Source organism: Felis catus, chromosome A3, assembly GCF_018350175.1.
Source record: "Felis catus isolate Fca126 chromosome A3, F.catus_Fca126_mat1.0, whole genome shotgun sequence".
Classification (NCBI taxonomy): domain Eukaryota; kingdom Metazoa; phylum Chordata; class Mammalia; order Carnivora; family Felidae; genus Felis; species Felis catus.
In genome coordinates, this window is record NC_058370.1 from 43,693,554 (window position 1) to 43,709,097 (window position 15,544).

Consider the following 15,544-nt stretch of genomic DNA (forward strand, 5'->3'; position numbering starts at 1 on the left):
ATTTATGCATCAAGTGTCATTTTAGTACATGAGAGTGTACTGGGTACTTGAGGGAGAGAAAGAAGTGCTGTGACCCAATTCCTGCTCCTGGTGGTAGATCTAGGGCAATATAAATCTGGAAGGTTAATAACAGAGAGAGGGATAAAGAGTAGTTATATGGCAGAGTAGGCTGTGTCACAAGACCATCATGTCATGCTTCTCCTGGAAGCCCTTCAGTGCCTTCCAGATGCATTTAGATTACAATCTAAGTTCCCTCCTGTCACTTACCATGGCCTGAATGCCCAGACTTCTGTGGCTCTGCCTGCCCTGCTCCGCTGCCATCTGCCTCTGAGTCCCTATGCTTTACCTATTGTCACTGCCTCTCTGTTCTGAGAACAGATTGAGCTCTTTGCTACCTTTGGCTCTTGTCTCAATGTCAGTGTCTCCTCCTTCCTCAGAAGTGATCCTCTGACCCCCTCAATCCCAAGTAAGCCTCTGCTGACTACTCTCTCACGGTGCTCTGATGATTAATTTCATAGCACTTGGCCTCCTATTATTATCTGCTTGTTTCCTTGTTCCTTATCTGTCTACCCCACTCCTAAAACTCAGGCTCCCTTGTTCTTGTTCACTGCCATGTCCTGGAAGCTGAGCCCGGGGTGTGTCATGGGCTGGGTGAGCTGTGCTGTCTGCGAATGTCCTAGGTTCTCAGAAGGCCAATGCCACTGCTCTTGCAGTCAAGTTGGGCAGGCCTCCCAGAGGATTGGAGGTTTCCACTGACCTTTAAGGACCCTGAGGGGAGGAGGCATTCTTGGTTATTGTTCCCAAACTTGCACTTCAGTTAGAGGTAGATTATTTCCATGAGTGCCAGAGCTCTATGGGTGATGCAGCTACTTACTGCTAGCGAAGACTGGGCTGGTGCAGGTGACTAGTGGTTTGCCTGCCTTAACTAGATCTCTGCTTGCTTTTGGGGGCCCTGCAGCTTCTGCCTGCTTTCCTGTGGTTACATTGGCAGCACGCCCCATGCGTTTATAAGTTGCTGTGTGGGTCCCACGGTATGTTCTGACTGTGAGAAGAAGTTGGAAGAAGAGCCTTATGTGGCTCTGAAAGAGGTATTTCCAAAAGGAACAGGGCATGGAAGCAGTAGCAGAACCGCCAGACGGAAGTTCTTTTCCTTGTTGCATTCTTGCGGAAGAACATGATTCTGGTAGGAACATGCTGATGATTACCTAGAAAAGATCGCTAGAGCATGAGTTCTTCCATGGGTGGCTGGATATTGGGAGATTTCAGCCCCCTACTGAGCCATTCCTGGTGGTAGAAGGTTATTCCTGCTCTTGTTTTAATTAAATACTCTTCCCCTTAAGTGGGGGATGTTTGCCTGGGTCTCATGTACATGGGGTTGCATGTATATGTGAGCAGATGGGAAGGTATATTTTGTAATTAAGGAGCTCTTCCCTGAGGCCCAGAGCCCACCTAGTTCATAGTGTTGCCATTAATTATTTATATTCTCATTTATTTAGTGTGCTTGAAACCCTCACTTAATTGAAATACTAGAAGGAGGTGAAAAAAATGAACTTTGAAATACAGATCTTTGAATTAACTCACGTGTGTATTGACACGTTGCTGGGGTAAAGTTGGCCAGTGAAAAATGGTACCAGTGCTTTTAATTTTCTGCTTGTCTGAATATCACCATCATTTCATATATAACTTTCTCCAAAGACTTGTTTTATCAACAGTATCCATCCCCATGCCTGGGAACCTTGGAATGCCTAGCTTCAGACATGCATGGCTTCTGTGGGATCAGAAAGAAATATGTAGGGTAGAGAGGTGGGTGGGGCAAAGAGCTCCATTTGGTTTTATTGGTACTTTTTATTGGTACTTCCGGAGACGAGGTACCCTTTTTAGTAGTACATGCTATGGAAGCCAGAAGGTGAAATGGCGGACAGACTAGGACACAGGTGGCCGCCTGTTGCAGGTGCAGAGAGGAGGGCTCTTCATTCCTGCATGTTCCACTTTGAGGTTCAAATCTAATGAGAATTATTTTGACTATAAGACAGAATTATGTTGATGTCCGTAAGTCTGTTTTCATAGAAAAAATTTTATTTAATGTAGGTTTCTCTTTTTTTATTCTTTTTTTAAGGCTTGAGTTCCCAGTTTCTATTGGTTTCCTCTCAATTTTTGCATGACCTGAACCAGGCTTACCTTGTTGACTTGCCACAGGAGTGTGCTTCCAAGTCTGGTTGCCAAAGTGGTACCCAGATCCTGTCATTTATTCCAGTTGTTAGTTCATTTTGTCACATTGATTTATCAAACAGATGTTGACAAGAGTCCTGCTTTGTTTATACAGAAGTGTTGCTAAAACAGAAGCAGAAACTTAGCCAGAGCTTCTTCATTACAGAGTTTTTGTTGTTGCTGTTGTTCATCTTTGTCACGGTATCATGGTGGGCATGCTGGTGATCCAGAGTCCTGGGACTTCACCTGCCTCACAGAAGGCTCCCAACAGGACAGGGCTGGCACTTTGCCAGATCTCTTGGGCTACAAAGATCGCTCTTGATTTTCTTTCAGTGTGAACACTCACTTTGCTGAATTAGGAAAGCAGCATAACCCTCTGGGGAGAGAGTTGAGTGTGGAGGCTGGGTGGGTTCTTGACCTCCCTCAGCCCTGCCCTTTGCTCACCAGCAGTCACAATCTCTACTGAGTCCATCAGTATGTGTGTGTGGGTGCCCTGCCCTGGGCGTGCAGACAGAAAGGTTGGGAGCCTTGAAGATGTTTCCAAGAAGGCTGGCTTCTTCCTAGTTGGGGAGCTGCAAGGGGTTGCTTTTGTCTTTAATTTGTTTCCGTATAGATGATTGTCCTGCGTTGGTACACCGTAGAATTAAGAAGAGGCCTTTCCAGGGCACCTGGGTGGCTCAGTCAGTTAAGCATCTGACTCTTGGTTTCTGCTCAGGTCATGGTTTCATGGTTCGACAGATCGAGCCCTGTGTCGGGCTCTGCAGTGACAGCATGAAGGGTGTTTGGGATTTTCTTTCTCTCTCCCTGTCTCTCTGCCCCTACCCTGCTCGCTGTCTCTGTCTCTCGAGATAAATAAATAAACTTAAAAAAAAAAAAAAAGGCCTTTCCAAGAGGTATATGACTGTGTCTCTGCTTGAGGGTTCATTGATTGATCGATTGATTGGCCTTCATCTTATCTTCTTATATTCATAACATGTGTTACTGAAATTACAAAAATTGAGTTTGTTCCCTCCTAGTGAAATATGGCTGGTAGGGGTGCCTGTGTGGCTCAGTTAGTTAAGCGTTTGACTCTTTCAAGAGGTGGGTTGTTTTTTTTTTTAAGTTTATTTATTTATTTTGAGAGAGTGAACGGGGGAGGGGCAGACAGAGAGTTAGAATCCCAAGCATGTTCCATGTGGACAGCACAGAGCCTGATGTGGGGCTTGAGCTCATGAACTGTGATGTTCAACCGACAGCCGGATATCCAGGTGCCCCAAGTGTTTGACTCTTGATCTCAGCTCAGGTTCAAGTCCCACGTTGGGCTCTGCACTGGGCATGAAGCCTACTTTAAAAAAGTGTATATGGCTGGTAAACTAAAAACTATGAGCCTCTCCTTTTCTGTCTTTGACACATAAAACATTTGTAATCTTTAACTAGGTTAAACAACTCTCTTGGCAGTAATGTTTTAGTGCATTTGAAGTTTAAGGGCTTTATTTATTTGTTCCTGTGTATGTATTTTGGGAAGATTCTTAGTTATCTTAATCTTCTAATGTTATTTGTGGATGTGTTAAAAACACAAACTCCTTACCTTACTGACTTGACCTGCCAAAGATTAACTTTTCTTTTTCCCAAGGGGGGGAGGTAAAGTTTATCCTCCCATGGATTTATACTTTGAGCAACAGCAATACTTTAATTATACAGACTCAAGATTTTAATTGGGAATTTTTAGCTTTTTAGCTAATTTATTAGGAGGTTCATAGTCCTGGATAATTGTAGAAAAATGTTTGGCAAATCAGTGGTGTTTTGTAGAAGGGCTTGTTCAAACATTCACATTACTAATGGAGAGAAAAGAATGATGTGGAAGAGATAGAAATAAAAAATGGGCTTTCATCAGATTCTCAGAAGGCCCTAAAGAAATGAAGATACTGGCGGGCTGGGGGCTGTTGTGTGCAGGGATTCCACACTCTCTTTTTCCACCAAAGGCACTCGGGCTGGTAGTCGTGTTCTTCTGAGGGCTTCAAGCTGCACAGGGTGCATATTAAAATGCAGAGGCTTGGTACATCCTCCCTGCCGCCCCCCCCCCCCCCCTTTTCTGAACCAGAGTTCCTGGCATGTCTAGATGTGGAAGGCAGAAGAGTAGCATATTTATGTTTTTAACTAGTTCTTTGTGTGTTCTTCAAGTACACTGATGTTTGAGAACTACTGGACCAGAGGAAATTGAACATTGCCATTTTTATCTGCTCCAGGCATTGGTCTCTCTGGACCACCCTGCCTCCCCCCGCCACCCCCCTCAGCTGCAGTGTCTAAAAATACTTTACAACCTGTGTTCCTGCAGCTGCCAGGAAGCAAGATGGCTGGGCTTGATTATTGAAGTCACATATGAGGCAGCTTTTATTCATCAGTGTCCCCTCAGTTCCTCACTCCCCTACCCTCCGTACACACAGCGATGATGAAAATATTCCCAGAGCCTTCTTGACACAATTGCAAATGTGTCAGGGAAAAGCCGATAGAGAACAACAGCTCAGTACATTAGTGATGGATGATGGGCTTCTCTGCCGAGTGCCACTGAGGCATGTGCTGGTGGAATAACTTCTTTCTTAAGGCACACCCAATGTGTGGATTGCCCAGTGGCTCGATGAGCTTGCCTCTTAAGAGTTTTGGTTTGAAAAGCGGTATATAGTTCTCTAGGTTTTTTGGGTATGAGGCATGGCTTACTCATTGGTTGATTTATTCATGGGACTTGAATAAAAACCCAGGGTGATCATCACCCAGGCCTTGGCTGGGAGAATTACAATTTAATGGAATGCATGAATGTTGAGGCTTTGTGGGCAGTTGGCTAATCATTTACTTTTAAACACAGGGGACATTGTTAGGGGTTCATATTTTATGATGTATTACTTGTTAAGTTCATGGTAAAAGTTTTTCACATTAAATTGTAGGATTAGTTTCCTGCAGATTGCTTACTATTTTTTGATTTTTTTTTTTTTTCCTGCTTGTGTTCTTGGTCATCCACTTGAAATGAACTCCTTCCCTGTCTCCACCTGGTGTTGTCCCCCCCACCGTCTTTTAAGGTCCATTTCAGATAGTGCTTCATTCATGATGCTTACCTCAGGGCCGATCTGAACAGGCTCTTCCTGCCTTTGAATCCTCACTGCATGGTGTGGCACTGGTTGCATAGGGGTTAATGCTTTAAATAATGACCCATCCTTATTTATTTGTTAGTTTGTTTGCTTGTTTATTTATCCACCATGTGTCCATCCATCCATGTACCCATTCAACTGTTCACTCACCTACCCCACCCACTCCTCCATCTGTGTAACAGATACTGATAGGGTGCCTGCTCTGCGCTGGCCTTGCATATTAAGTACAGTACTGAGCCGATGTTGTGCCCTCATGGAGCTTGCATTCTAGTGAGAAATATACAAAAACAAGCATAATTTAAAGTTGTGATTATATAAAGAAAACAGGGTGAGGTATAGAGAATACTGTTGGGGTCAGGACTACCTTAGGTATGAGGGCTAGGGAAGGAGGTGGAGCTGAGAGGGAGCCAGGCACATGAAGCCCAGGAGAAGAATGTGCTTGATGGAGGGGGCAGCAGGTACAAAGCTCTGAGGCGATCAGTGGAAGAAAGGCCAGTGTGGCCGGAGCTTGGAGGGTGTCAGGGAGAGGGTAGGACAGTGAGGGCAGAACTGTGACCCAGGCCTAATGGTGCGAGGCCTTTTGGCCAAGGCAGTAAGCCAGATGGTTGTTGGAATTTGAGAGTATCTATCTGTGTGTGTTCGTGAAGGTGGCTGAGCTGGACTGTAGTGTAGCTGGAGAAGGGGCAGTGGGGAAAGCAGTTAGGAGCTCATGCAACAGGTAGGTGAGAGGCCTTGAGAGAGTCTGGATGTACTTTGGATGCTTTTGACCATTCTGGTGTTCTGCCTTCCACAGTAAGACTTCTCTATAAATGATTCATGTTTGAATTTCTTTTATACAAGGGTTTGAGCAGTAGGACATACTGTAAAGTCTAACCTCCCACAGTTCACTACTAGAAAGACCCCATTTCTGCCTCCAGTGGAGGACAGTGAGGGGATTCCGTGGCACAAGTTTCTTTGAGTTTCTAGGATGAGATCAGACATTTAGACATCAAGGGGTATGATACTCACCCCTGGTTCTGCGTGATCCTGGGGCACAGTCTGGACATAAAACCAGAACCTCTGTTTGATGATGTCAAACAACAGAAAAAGCATGTTTCAGGGATTTAGGTCCCCTTCTTCAAGTCAGCATGAAGCCACATGTTTCACTATCAGCCAGCTTTTCCCCAAATGCAAACAACTTTAATTATAAAAAGAAATCATAAAAAGCCCCAAAAACATTTATGTTGAATTTGATTTACATATGCTCATGTCGTCAGGACAATTTCTAAATCTAAGTGTTCAGAACTTGTCGAGGAAAAAAAGGATTTATTTTTGGAAAAGTATGTTTCCTGGTATTCATTGGTCTTGGAAATTATGGAGGTAATTGTCAGAAGGGCGGCAGCGGCTCCAGAGGTAGAGTGGCAGTCCAGGGCTGGAGGGGGCTGCTGTGTCGGGTGGACGCCAGCATACTGCTTGCTGGTAGCAGGTCAAGGGTTTCATAATCGCCTTTTCTGCCTGCTTTGTTCCACCATCTTACTTATTTTTGTCAATACAAAATGAAAAAGAATAGCACTTCTATTAAGATTCTTCACATTAAATGTATTCCTTTGACTACTCTCCATAAAATGTGAAGTCAATTTCTTTTTCTATTTTTAAGCATGAAAGTGGAGCCCAGAAGCCTCAATTTCTGTGGAGTGAAAAGATACAAGTTTGTGGCCTTGTTTCCATTCTGCCCTCCTCTGCTCGGGCAGGAGCAGGATGCCCACAGAATACCCCCAAGCAGTGGCTCTGTTCAGGAATTGCAGCACTGTTTGACTGCAGGGAGGGCAGAGGCTGTTATTAACTGTTGGTGGTGTCATTGTTGGGTCATGAAACCCTCAGGGGATAAGTACAAGTCCTATAAAATTTCATTTCAAAATCCAGACTAGATCTGGCCTTATGCTCTGTGGATTCTTTTTTTTTTTTTTTTTTCTGTTTCATGTTGTGCTTGTGCCCCCTTCATTTTCTCTTGGGGAGAATCTCCTATTATTGTTTTTTAAATTTTGTGCAAGCAGTGTATTAACTGGAAAGTACCAATATAGAAATGTTATTTTGTTACTAGTGAGTTTTTATAGTATTCCTGTGTAGGAAGTTATTTTTATAGAAGTTCTTTTCCTGTCTTTAAATTTTCTCCTGTGCTCATAATATGCCATTTTCATATAAAAATTTCTTATATATAATATGTAAAATCAGTATCCTTTTAAAAATTAGAAGTTTAAGATATACTAACAATGATTTTGACTGTAACCTCTCATTTCCAGAGGTGGCACTATTTATGCCTTTTCTTCCAGACTTTATAAAAATATGTTTATCCACATTTACCACATACTCATAGAAAATATGTGGTATCTCTGGGAGTGTGTATATCATAAGGTTTTTTAAAAATTATGGTAGGTGGGTGATGGGTACTAAGGAGGGTACTTGTGATGAGCACTGGGTGTTGTAGTTGAGTGATGAATCACTGAATTCTACTCCTGAAACCAATACTGCATTGTATGTTTTTAAAAAATGTTTATTTATTGTGAGAGAGAGAGTGCATGCGCAAGCAGGGGAGGGGCAGAGAGAGAGGGAGAGAGAGAAAAGCCCAAGCAGGCTCTGTACTGTCAGTGCAGAGCCTGACATGGGGCTTGATCTCATGAATCAAGACCTGAACCAATATCAAGAGTTGAACACTTAACTGACTAAGCCACCCAGGTGCCCCTGCTAACTAACTAAAATTTAAATTAAAAAAAAATTTGCGGTAAAATATAAACATACTATTTTAACATGGAGGTTAAAGAACATCCTACTAAAGAATGAAAGGATTAGCCAAGAAATTAAGAAGAAATAAAGTATATGGAAGCAAAATGAACTGTTGGGACCTCATCAAGATGAAAAGCTTCTGCACAGAGAAAGAAATAATCAATAAAACTATAAGGCAGCCTATGGAATGGGAGAAGATATTTTGCAAATGACATATGAGATAAAGGGTTAGTATCCAAAATCTAGAAAGAACTTACCAAACTCAACACCCAAAAAACAGATAATCCAGTGAAGAAGTGGGCAGAAGACATGAATAGACACTCTTCCAAAGAAGACATCCAGATGGCTAACAGACACATGAAAAGATGCTCAACATCATTCGTCATCAGGGAAATACAAATCAAATCCACAATGAGATATCACCTCATTACACCAGTCAGAATGACTAACATTAACGACTCTGGCGACAACAGATGTTTGTGAGGATGCGGAAAAAGGGGAACACTTTTGCACTGCTGGTGGGAATGCAAACTGGTGCAGCTACTCTGGAAAACAGTATGGAGGTTCCTCAAAAAATTAAAAAAAGAACTACCTTATAACTCAGCAATTGCATTACTAGATATTTACCCAAAGGATAAAAAAATGCTGATTCAAAGGGGCACATGCACCCCAGTGTTTATAGCAGTGCTATCAACAATTCCCAGATTAATGGAAAGAGCCCAAATGTCCATTGACTCATGAACAGATGATAAAGAAGATGTGGTATATATATATAATGGAATATCACTTGATGATCAAACAGAATGAAATCTTGCCATTTGCAATGATGCAGATGAAACTAGAGTGTATTATGCTAAGAGAAATAAGTCAGAGAAAGACAGATACCATGTGATTTCACTCATAGGTGGAATTTAAGAACAAAACAGATATGGGAAAGGGGAAAACAAGTAAGAGAGAGAAACAAACTATAAGAGACTCTTAACAATAGAGAACAAACTGAGTTTTTTTTTTTTTTTTCAACGTTTATTTATTTTTGGGACAGAGAGAGACAGAGCATGAACGGGGGAGGGTCAGAGAGAGAGGGAGACACAGAATCGGAAACAGGCTCCAGGCTCCGAGCCATCAGCCCAGAGCCCGACGCGGGGCTCGAACTCACGGACCGTGAGATCGTGACCTGGCTGAAGTCGGACGCTTAACCGACTGCGCCACCCAGGCGCCCCAACAAACTGAGTTTTGATGGAGGGAGGTGGGTGGGAGATGGGCCATACAGGTGATGGGTATTACAGGGGGCACTTATGATGAGTACTGGGCGTTGTATGTAAGTGATGGATCACTGAATTCTCCTGAAACCAATATTACACTGTATGTGAACTAGCTAGAATTTACATCAAAATTAAAAAAAAAAAAAAAGAAAGAAAAAGGAATACACTTCTCTGGTATAGAATATTGATGAATCATTAATTATACACCTGAAACTAACATAACACTGTGTGTTAATTATACATGAACCAAAAAAAGACATGGATCTTTTGAAATATAATATTCACTAAAAAATATATCATTGTAATGTTAAATAAGTTTAACATATGAGAATTATTTTTCTTGCCAAAGAAAATTCTGGTTATGTAACATTAAATACAAACGTAAGACATATAAGTCATTATACAGTAGACCAATGTGTGATAGTATGTATAAAGAACAAAATATTTTCCAAAAATTAAAAAAAAGCCATTTTAACCATATTACCATTTTTGAGTGTACAATTCAGTGTCATGAAGCACATTCATGTTGATGGTGCAGCCATCAGCAACATCCATCTGTAGAATTTTTTCATCTTCCTAAACTGATATTCTACCCATTAAAGTCTAATTTCCTATTCCTTTCCATGCCCCTCAGCCCCTGGTAACCAGTATTCTACTTTCTGTCTCTGTGAATGTGAATACTCTAGGTACCTTATGTGAATAGAATCCTTATAATATTTGTTGTTTTATGACTGGCTTATGTCACTTAGCATAATATCTTCAGAGTTTATCTGTGTTGTAGCATATGTCAGAACTTCCTCCCTTTTTGGGGCTGAATAATAGTCCAGTGTAGGTATATGCCACATTTTGTTTAGCTGTTCATCAGTTGATAGATTATGGGTTGTTTCCACTTTTTGGCTGTCAAGAGTAATGCTGCTGTGAATACAGGTGTACAGATATCTGTTCGAGTTCCTGCTTTTAGTTCTTTTGGGTGTATACATAGGAGTGGAATTGCTGGATCATAATCATAATATCTTTAATTTTTCGAGGAATTGTCCTATCATTTTCTGCAGTGGCAGCACCATTTTATATCCCACTCACAATGGGCAAGGTTCCAATTTCGTCACATCCTTGCCGGCACTTATTTATTTTTTTCAAAATTTTATTTAAATTCTAGTTAGTTAACATACAGTGCAGTATTGGTTTCAAGAGTAGTATTTAGTTATTTCCTGTTTTCTTGATAGTAGCCATCTCAGTAGGTGTGAGGTGGACCTCGTGATTTGCATTTCCCTTTTGCTTTGTGGTATTGAGCATCTGTTCTTGTGCTGATTGGCCATTTGTGCATCTTCTTTGAGGAAATATCTATTTGTGCTTTGTTTATTTTTGAATTATTTTGTTGTTGACTTGTAGGAGTTCTTTATTCTGGAAATTATCCCTTCATGAGGTACATGATTTGCAAATATTTCTCCCATTCTGTAGATTACGTTTTCACTTTGTTGATAGCATCCTTTGATACATAAAAGTTTTACATTTTGATGAATATCACTTTATCTGTTGTTTCTTTTGTTCCCTGTCCGGTTAGTGTCATATCCAATATATAAGAAGGTTATAAAGGCTTTCTCCTGTGTTTTCTTTAAGAGTTTTATAATTTTAGCCTTTTTTTTTTCCTTTTAAAGTTTATTTACATATTTTGGGAGAGAGAAAGAGTGTGTGTGCAGGCACGTGCGCAAGTTGGGGAAGGGCAGATAGGGAGAGAGAATCCCAAGCAGGCCCCACACTGTCAGCATAGAGCCTGATCCGGGGCATGAACTCAGAAATGGTGAGATCATGAGCTGAGCTGAAATCGAGAGTCAAATGCTTAACCTACTGAGCCCCCACCAGGCGGCCTGAAATTTTAGCTCTTAATGTTTATTTTGACTAATTTTTGTGTATGATGTGAAGTAAATATCATAAGGCTTTACTTTTGAGACAAGTTAGAACAGATATTTTTTCTAAACCATTTGGGAGTGAGTTGCTGACCTGATGTCCTATCATCCCTGAAAACATTGGTGTTTGCATCCCTGCAAACAAAGACATCTCTTACAAAACTCCAAAGCACCCATTAAAAACAGAAAATTACCATTGCCATTTCAGTACCATCTAGTCCTCACCTTTGAGCGGTTATCCCAATAACTGGTCTTTTATAATGGTTTAGAACCATGTGTTGCATGTAATTGTCATATGTCTTTAGTTTCCTTCATTCTAGAGCAGTTGCTCAGTCTTTCCTGACGTTGACTCTTTGGAATAGTATAGGCCAGTTGTTTTGAAAAATGTCCCTCAATTTGGGTTTCTTTAGGACTAGATCCTGTGTGTGCGTGTGTGTGTATGTGTGTTTGTGTATACATGTATATGTGTATGTGCATGCATGTTTGTGCATGTCCTTAACCTAAATGATACTGTTCTGAGACATGCTTCTTCTCCCAAATCAGCAATGTCATTTATTTTGTTACATCTACAACTAGTTCATTCATTTTAACTGCAGGAAAGGATTCTGTTATATGAGTATGCTGTATTTTGTTTAGCTGTTCTCTTTTTGATGGACTTACAAGGTTATTGGCAATTTTTGCTGTTAGTAATGATGCAAAAATCATCCTTGTTTACATTTCTTTTTGTGGATGTGGATTTTCTAGGCAAGATATTTTTATTATTTTTAAAATTTGAAATGTTTCAAACATGCAAAAAGTATAGAGAATAATACATTAATACCCAACTTTAACAGATGTTAATATTGGCTCTGAATCTTTAAGTTGGTAAAGTTGTCATCCTATTCAGTGAGTGGGAGTTTTACTGGGATTTGCTCAAAGTTAGCATCTCACTGAGTGAGAATTACTATTAATGACAGATTGGATTGCCAAAAGTATGTAGTTTTATTCAAGAGAGAGATATTTTGGGAGGACCCGTCAGATTTAAGAAGCAGAAAATGTAGGCCTTCCACCCAGATGTGAACTGTGAATAAAATACCAGGTAGGCTCAGCCAAATTTTCTTTTAGGCGTCTTTCATGTCTTTCTTAATAGAACTTAATGAAATGAAACAGGAGGAGGAATCACGAAAGGTTAAGAATAATAGACCTGAAAAAGTTGTTCATTTCTCCTCTTGGATCCCTTCCTTGGCTCTGGTGTTGAGTGAGGTGAGAAGTGCATCCAGGAATTCATTCCAAGCCTATTTTAGTACCCAGGATAGATCTGGATAAATCATGCATGACATTAGGCCAATCAAGGGAAGAAGAAGGAAAGGAATCAGGTCAGAGCCCAGCTTACTTTATGAAGCTACGGGAAATGGAATTGTCTAAAGAAAATAAATACATAAATTCAGGACTCTTGGACCTTTTGCAGCCCTCAGCCAGAGCCTAAGGCACGTGGCCAGTTGTATTTTCCTGTAAGTCCTGGAAAAATGTGACCCACTTAAACACCAGCTTCTACGGGCCTTGGAGATGTGGTCTTAGTACCTAAAAGCGAAGTCTCTGTGTTACTGTCAGAGGGTGTTTCCTGGATTTGTTTTTAATGCTAAATAACATCCTTGGGAAAATTCTTTCTGGCTTGTCGATTAACAGTGGAATACAAAGGAACCACAGAATTCTTAACATTTACACTGCGTTGGGATCCCATTCCTGGCTGAAATAGTGTTTGGTGGTAATGTGTCTTTCACTTTTTATGTTATGATTCCTGGAGAAAAGGCCTGTGGCCTCCAGCCTGAAAGACAGCAGTAACCACAACCAGGAGCTGGTTTGGGGCTTTCGTGGATTTCTTGTCCACGGTATTTGAAGTACTATATATGTTTTTTTTTTTAATTTTTAAAAATGTTTATTTATTTTTGAGAGAGAGAGCGAGCGAGCACGAATGCACAAGTGGGGGAGGGGCAGAGGGAGAGGGAGACACAGAATTCCAAGCAGGCTCCAGGCTCCGAGCTGTCAGCACAGAGCCCGATGTGGGGTTCAAACCCATGAACCATGAGATCAGGACCTGAGCTGAAGTCAGTCGCTTAACTGACTGAGCTACCCAGGTGGCCCTGAGGTATTATATATGTTAAGACTATAAAAATGAAATATCAGTATTTCAGTATTCAGTGGAGTGGACATAACTTGTCTCAGTCATTGGTTTAGGATTGTGGTGTAGATGGGAATTCTGAGGGTTTTTTTCTGCATCCTTTCTAGGAAATCAGAGTATTTAGCATTTGAAGTGATGCTGTTCGGGGCCTCAGATTGCTGCTGCTGGTCTTGGAGATGTCAGTCTAATGAGCACCAAGTCACATTTGTCCCCAGGCTCTGAGAGACCAAGGCAGAAGTGAACCCTCATTGGAAAATGATGAGAGCAGGACAGCCATGCCAGATCTTTGCTGTGAACTGTGCTTTTGTGGCTACAGGGCTTATGTGCTGGCAGCTGGCATTGGTCTGGCAGTTTTTCTTGTAAGAGGCTAACGAGCCCACTGTGGAAGGAAAATGTCTTTATGGACTTGAACACTGTGCTTGTGCTGTAGGTGAACACTGGTCAGCCTGTGGTGTGGAGGGCAGGACTGCTCCCAGGTACACTGTCTACTGTTCACCCCACCTGCCTCTATTAAATGCTGGGAGAATACACACAGCACAGAGTATAGATTTTCCTTCCTTTTAAAATTTTCTCTCCTGAAGTCTCTTGAGGAGTTTGAAGGAAGGAAAAGAAGAGTAGCCCAAAGCAGGACTGGGAGTTGGGTGCTTGGGAATTCTGGCTTGACTGCTGCTAGATGACCTTGGCCACATCACAGAACCCCTCATATTTGGTGTCTTTGTATTTCAGGTTAGAGGGTTGGGCCAAGTGATCCTTGGGGCCCTTTCTGTTTCCAGAAATCTGTGATTCTGTAATGTTGGTAGTTGGCCATTTATAAGACCTCCTTCCTCATCTGCCCTCATTGACTCTCTCTGTTGATGTATTTTTCCTTAGGCCTTTATTCGCCACAAGAAACCTACAACCCCAAATGGTTTTGCAGTCTCCACTGGAGACCATTAGAAACTGTGCAGGTGTTGGTCTCTGTGTACTTGATGGAAATCAGATACCAGCAGAGGAGGGCGCCCCTACTCTGATCACATGTTAATGAGCCTTATAGGCTGATGCGTTTTGGGTTCTTCAGCCTTGACCTGAGAGAACCACTTACATTTGGCTTTAACTTCAGCTCAGCAGAACAAAGTAAAAACATGACAGTGGAGAAAAAGAATTCCAGCTTTCTCTGCTCCTCTAATCAACCAACCTGAAAGTCTCAAAGGCCAAGTATTGCACAAATAACAAATGCAGATAACATTTGCATTCTGAGTATGTATTTCAAAATGTACATCTTCCAAAATGTATTGGCATTTCTATTTGGTTTGAGTAGGAGGCTGATGTCTATACTTGATCCGCACCTATATATGTAGAAATTGAGCCAGTTACCTCTTTTCTTTTTCCTTTTCACAAATATTTGTTGCCTACCTTCATGTCCAGATTTGGCTTAGTCATAGGTACAAGAAAGAGAAATAAGGCATGGTTTCTTTCCTCAAGGAGCCTGTCCTTTTTTTTTTTTTTTTTTTTTTTTAAGTTTATTTATCTTGAGAGAGAGACAACGAGCGAGCACAAGAGGGGGAGGAACAGAGAGAAAGGGAGAGAGAATATCAAGCAGGCTTACACTGTCAGCGCAGAGCTCAACACGGGGCTCGAACTCATGAACTGTGAGATCATGTCCTGAGCCGAAATCAAGAGTTGGATGCTTAACCAACTGAGCCACCCAGACACCCCAAGGACCTGTTCTTTAATGAGGTGGAAATCCATAGGGACAGTTCTGAGAAGACATTGTTTGTTGTGGGAGTGTTGTGGGAATACACAGAACCTTTGGTTGGAGAATGTTCATTAGAACAGGTGTCCATGAGCAGATATCAAGCCTCCGAGTTGAGTCTTGAAGGGTGAAGAAGAGTCGGCTTGGTCTGAAAGATTGGGCAGGAGCTGGCATCTTCCTGGAAGAGCATGATCAAAGAGAGGGAGGCTTGAATCTACCCAGTGGGATAATGAGCTATTGAGTCTTGTGGCGAGAGGCTGCATGTGGGAAGGAGGGTGATGATGGAGAGGCAGGCAGATGGGATGAAAAGATGACAGTGCTATTCAGGGTCTTAGTAAGGAGTCTGGGGCTTGGTCCTTTGACAGTGCGCTGTCACCATGGATAGTTGAGCAGGATGGGAA

General features: G+C 41.7%; 1 protein-coding gene and 1 long non-coding RNA gene across 5 annotated transcripts in view; one reads left to right on the forward strand and one right to left on the reverse strand.

The window, feature by feature from the left end:
• DTD1 (D-aminoacyl-tRNA deacylase 1) overlaps positions 1–15,544 on the forward strand; it is a 207,543-nt gene that overhangs the window by 36,196 nt on the left and 155,803 nt on the right. The window contains exons 7-8 of one of the 4 annotated variants that reach the window (XM_023251500.2): positions 2,117–2,122; positions 4,698–7,825. The exons of the other annotated variants lie outside the window; for them this stretch is intronic. Coding sequence (XP_023107268.1) covers positions 2,117–2,122; positions 4,698–4,776 — 85 coding nt within the window. The 3' untranslated portion in view covers positions 4,777–7,825. Of the gene's footprint in view, positions 1–2,116; positions 2,123–4,697; positions 7,826–15,544 lie in introns of those variants that run through there. 4 annotated transcript variants of the gene reach the window in all.
• Positions 15,012–15,544, reverse strand: part of LOC123384381 — a 33,857-nt gene continuing 33,324 nt past the window's right edge. The window contains exon 5 of the long non-coding RNA XR_006595404.1: positions 15,012–15,321. This is a non-coding gene — a long non-coding RNA (uncharacterized LOC123384381). The remainder of the gene's footprint in view (positions 15,322–15,544) is intronic.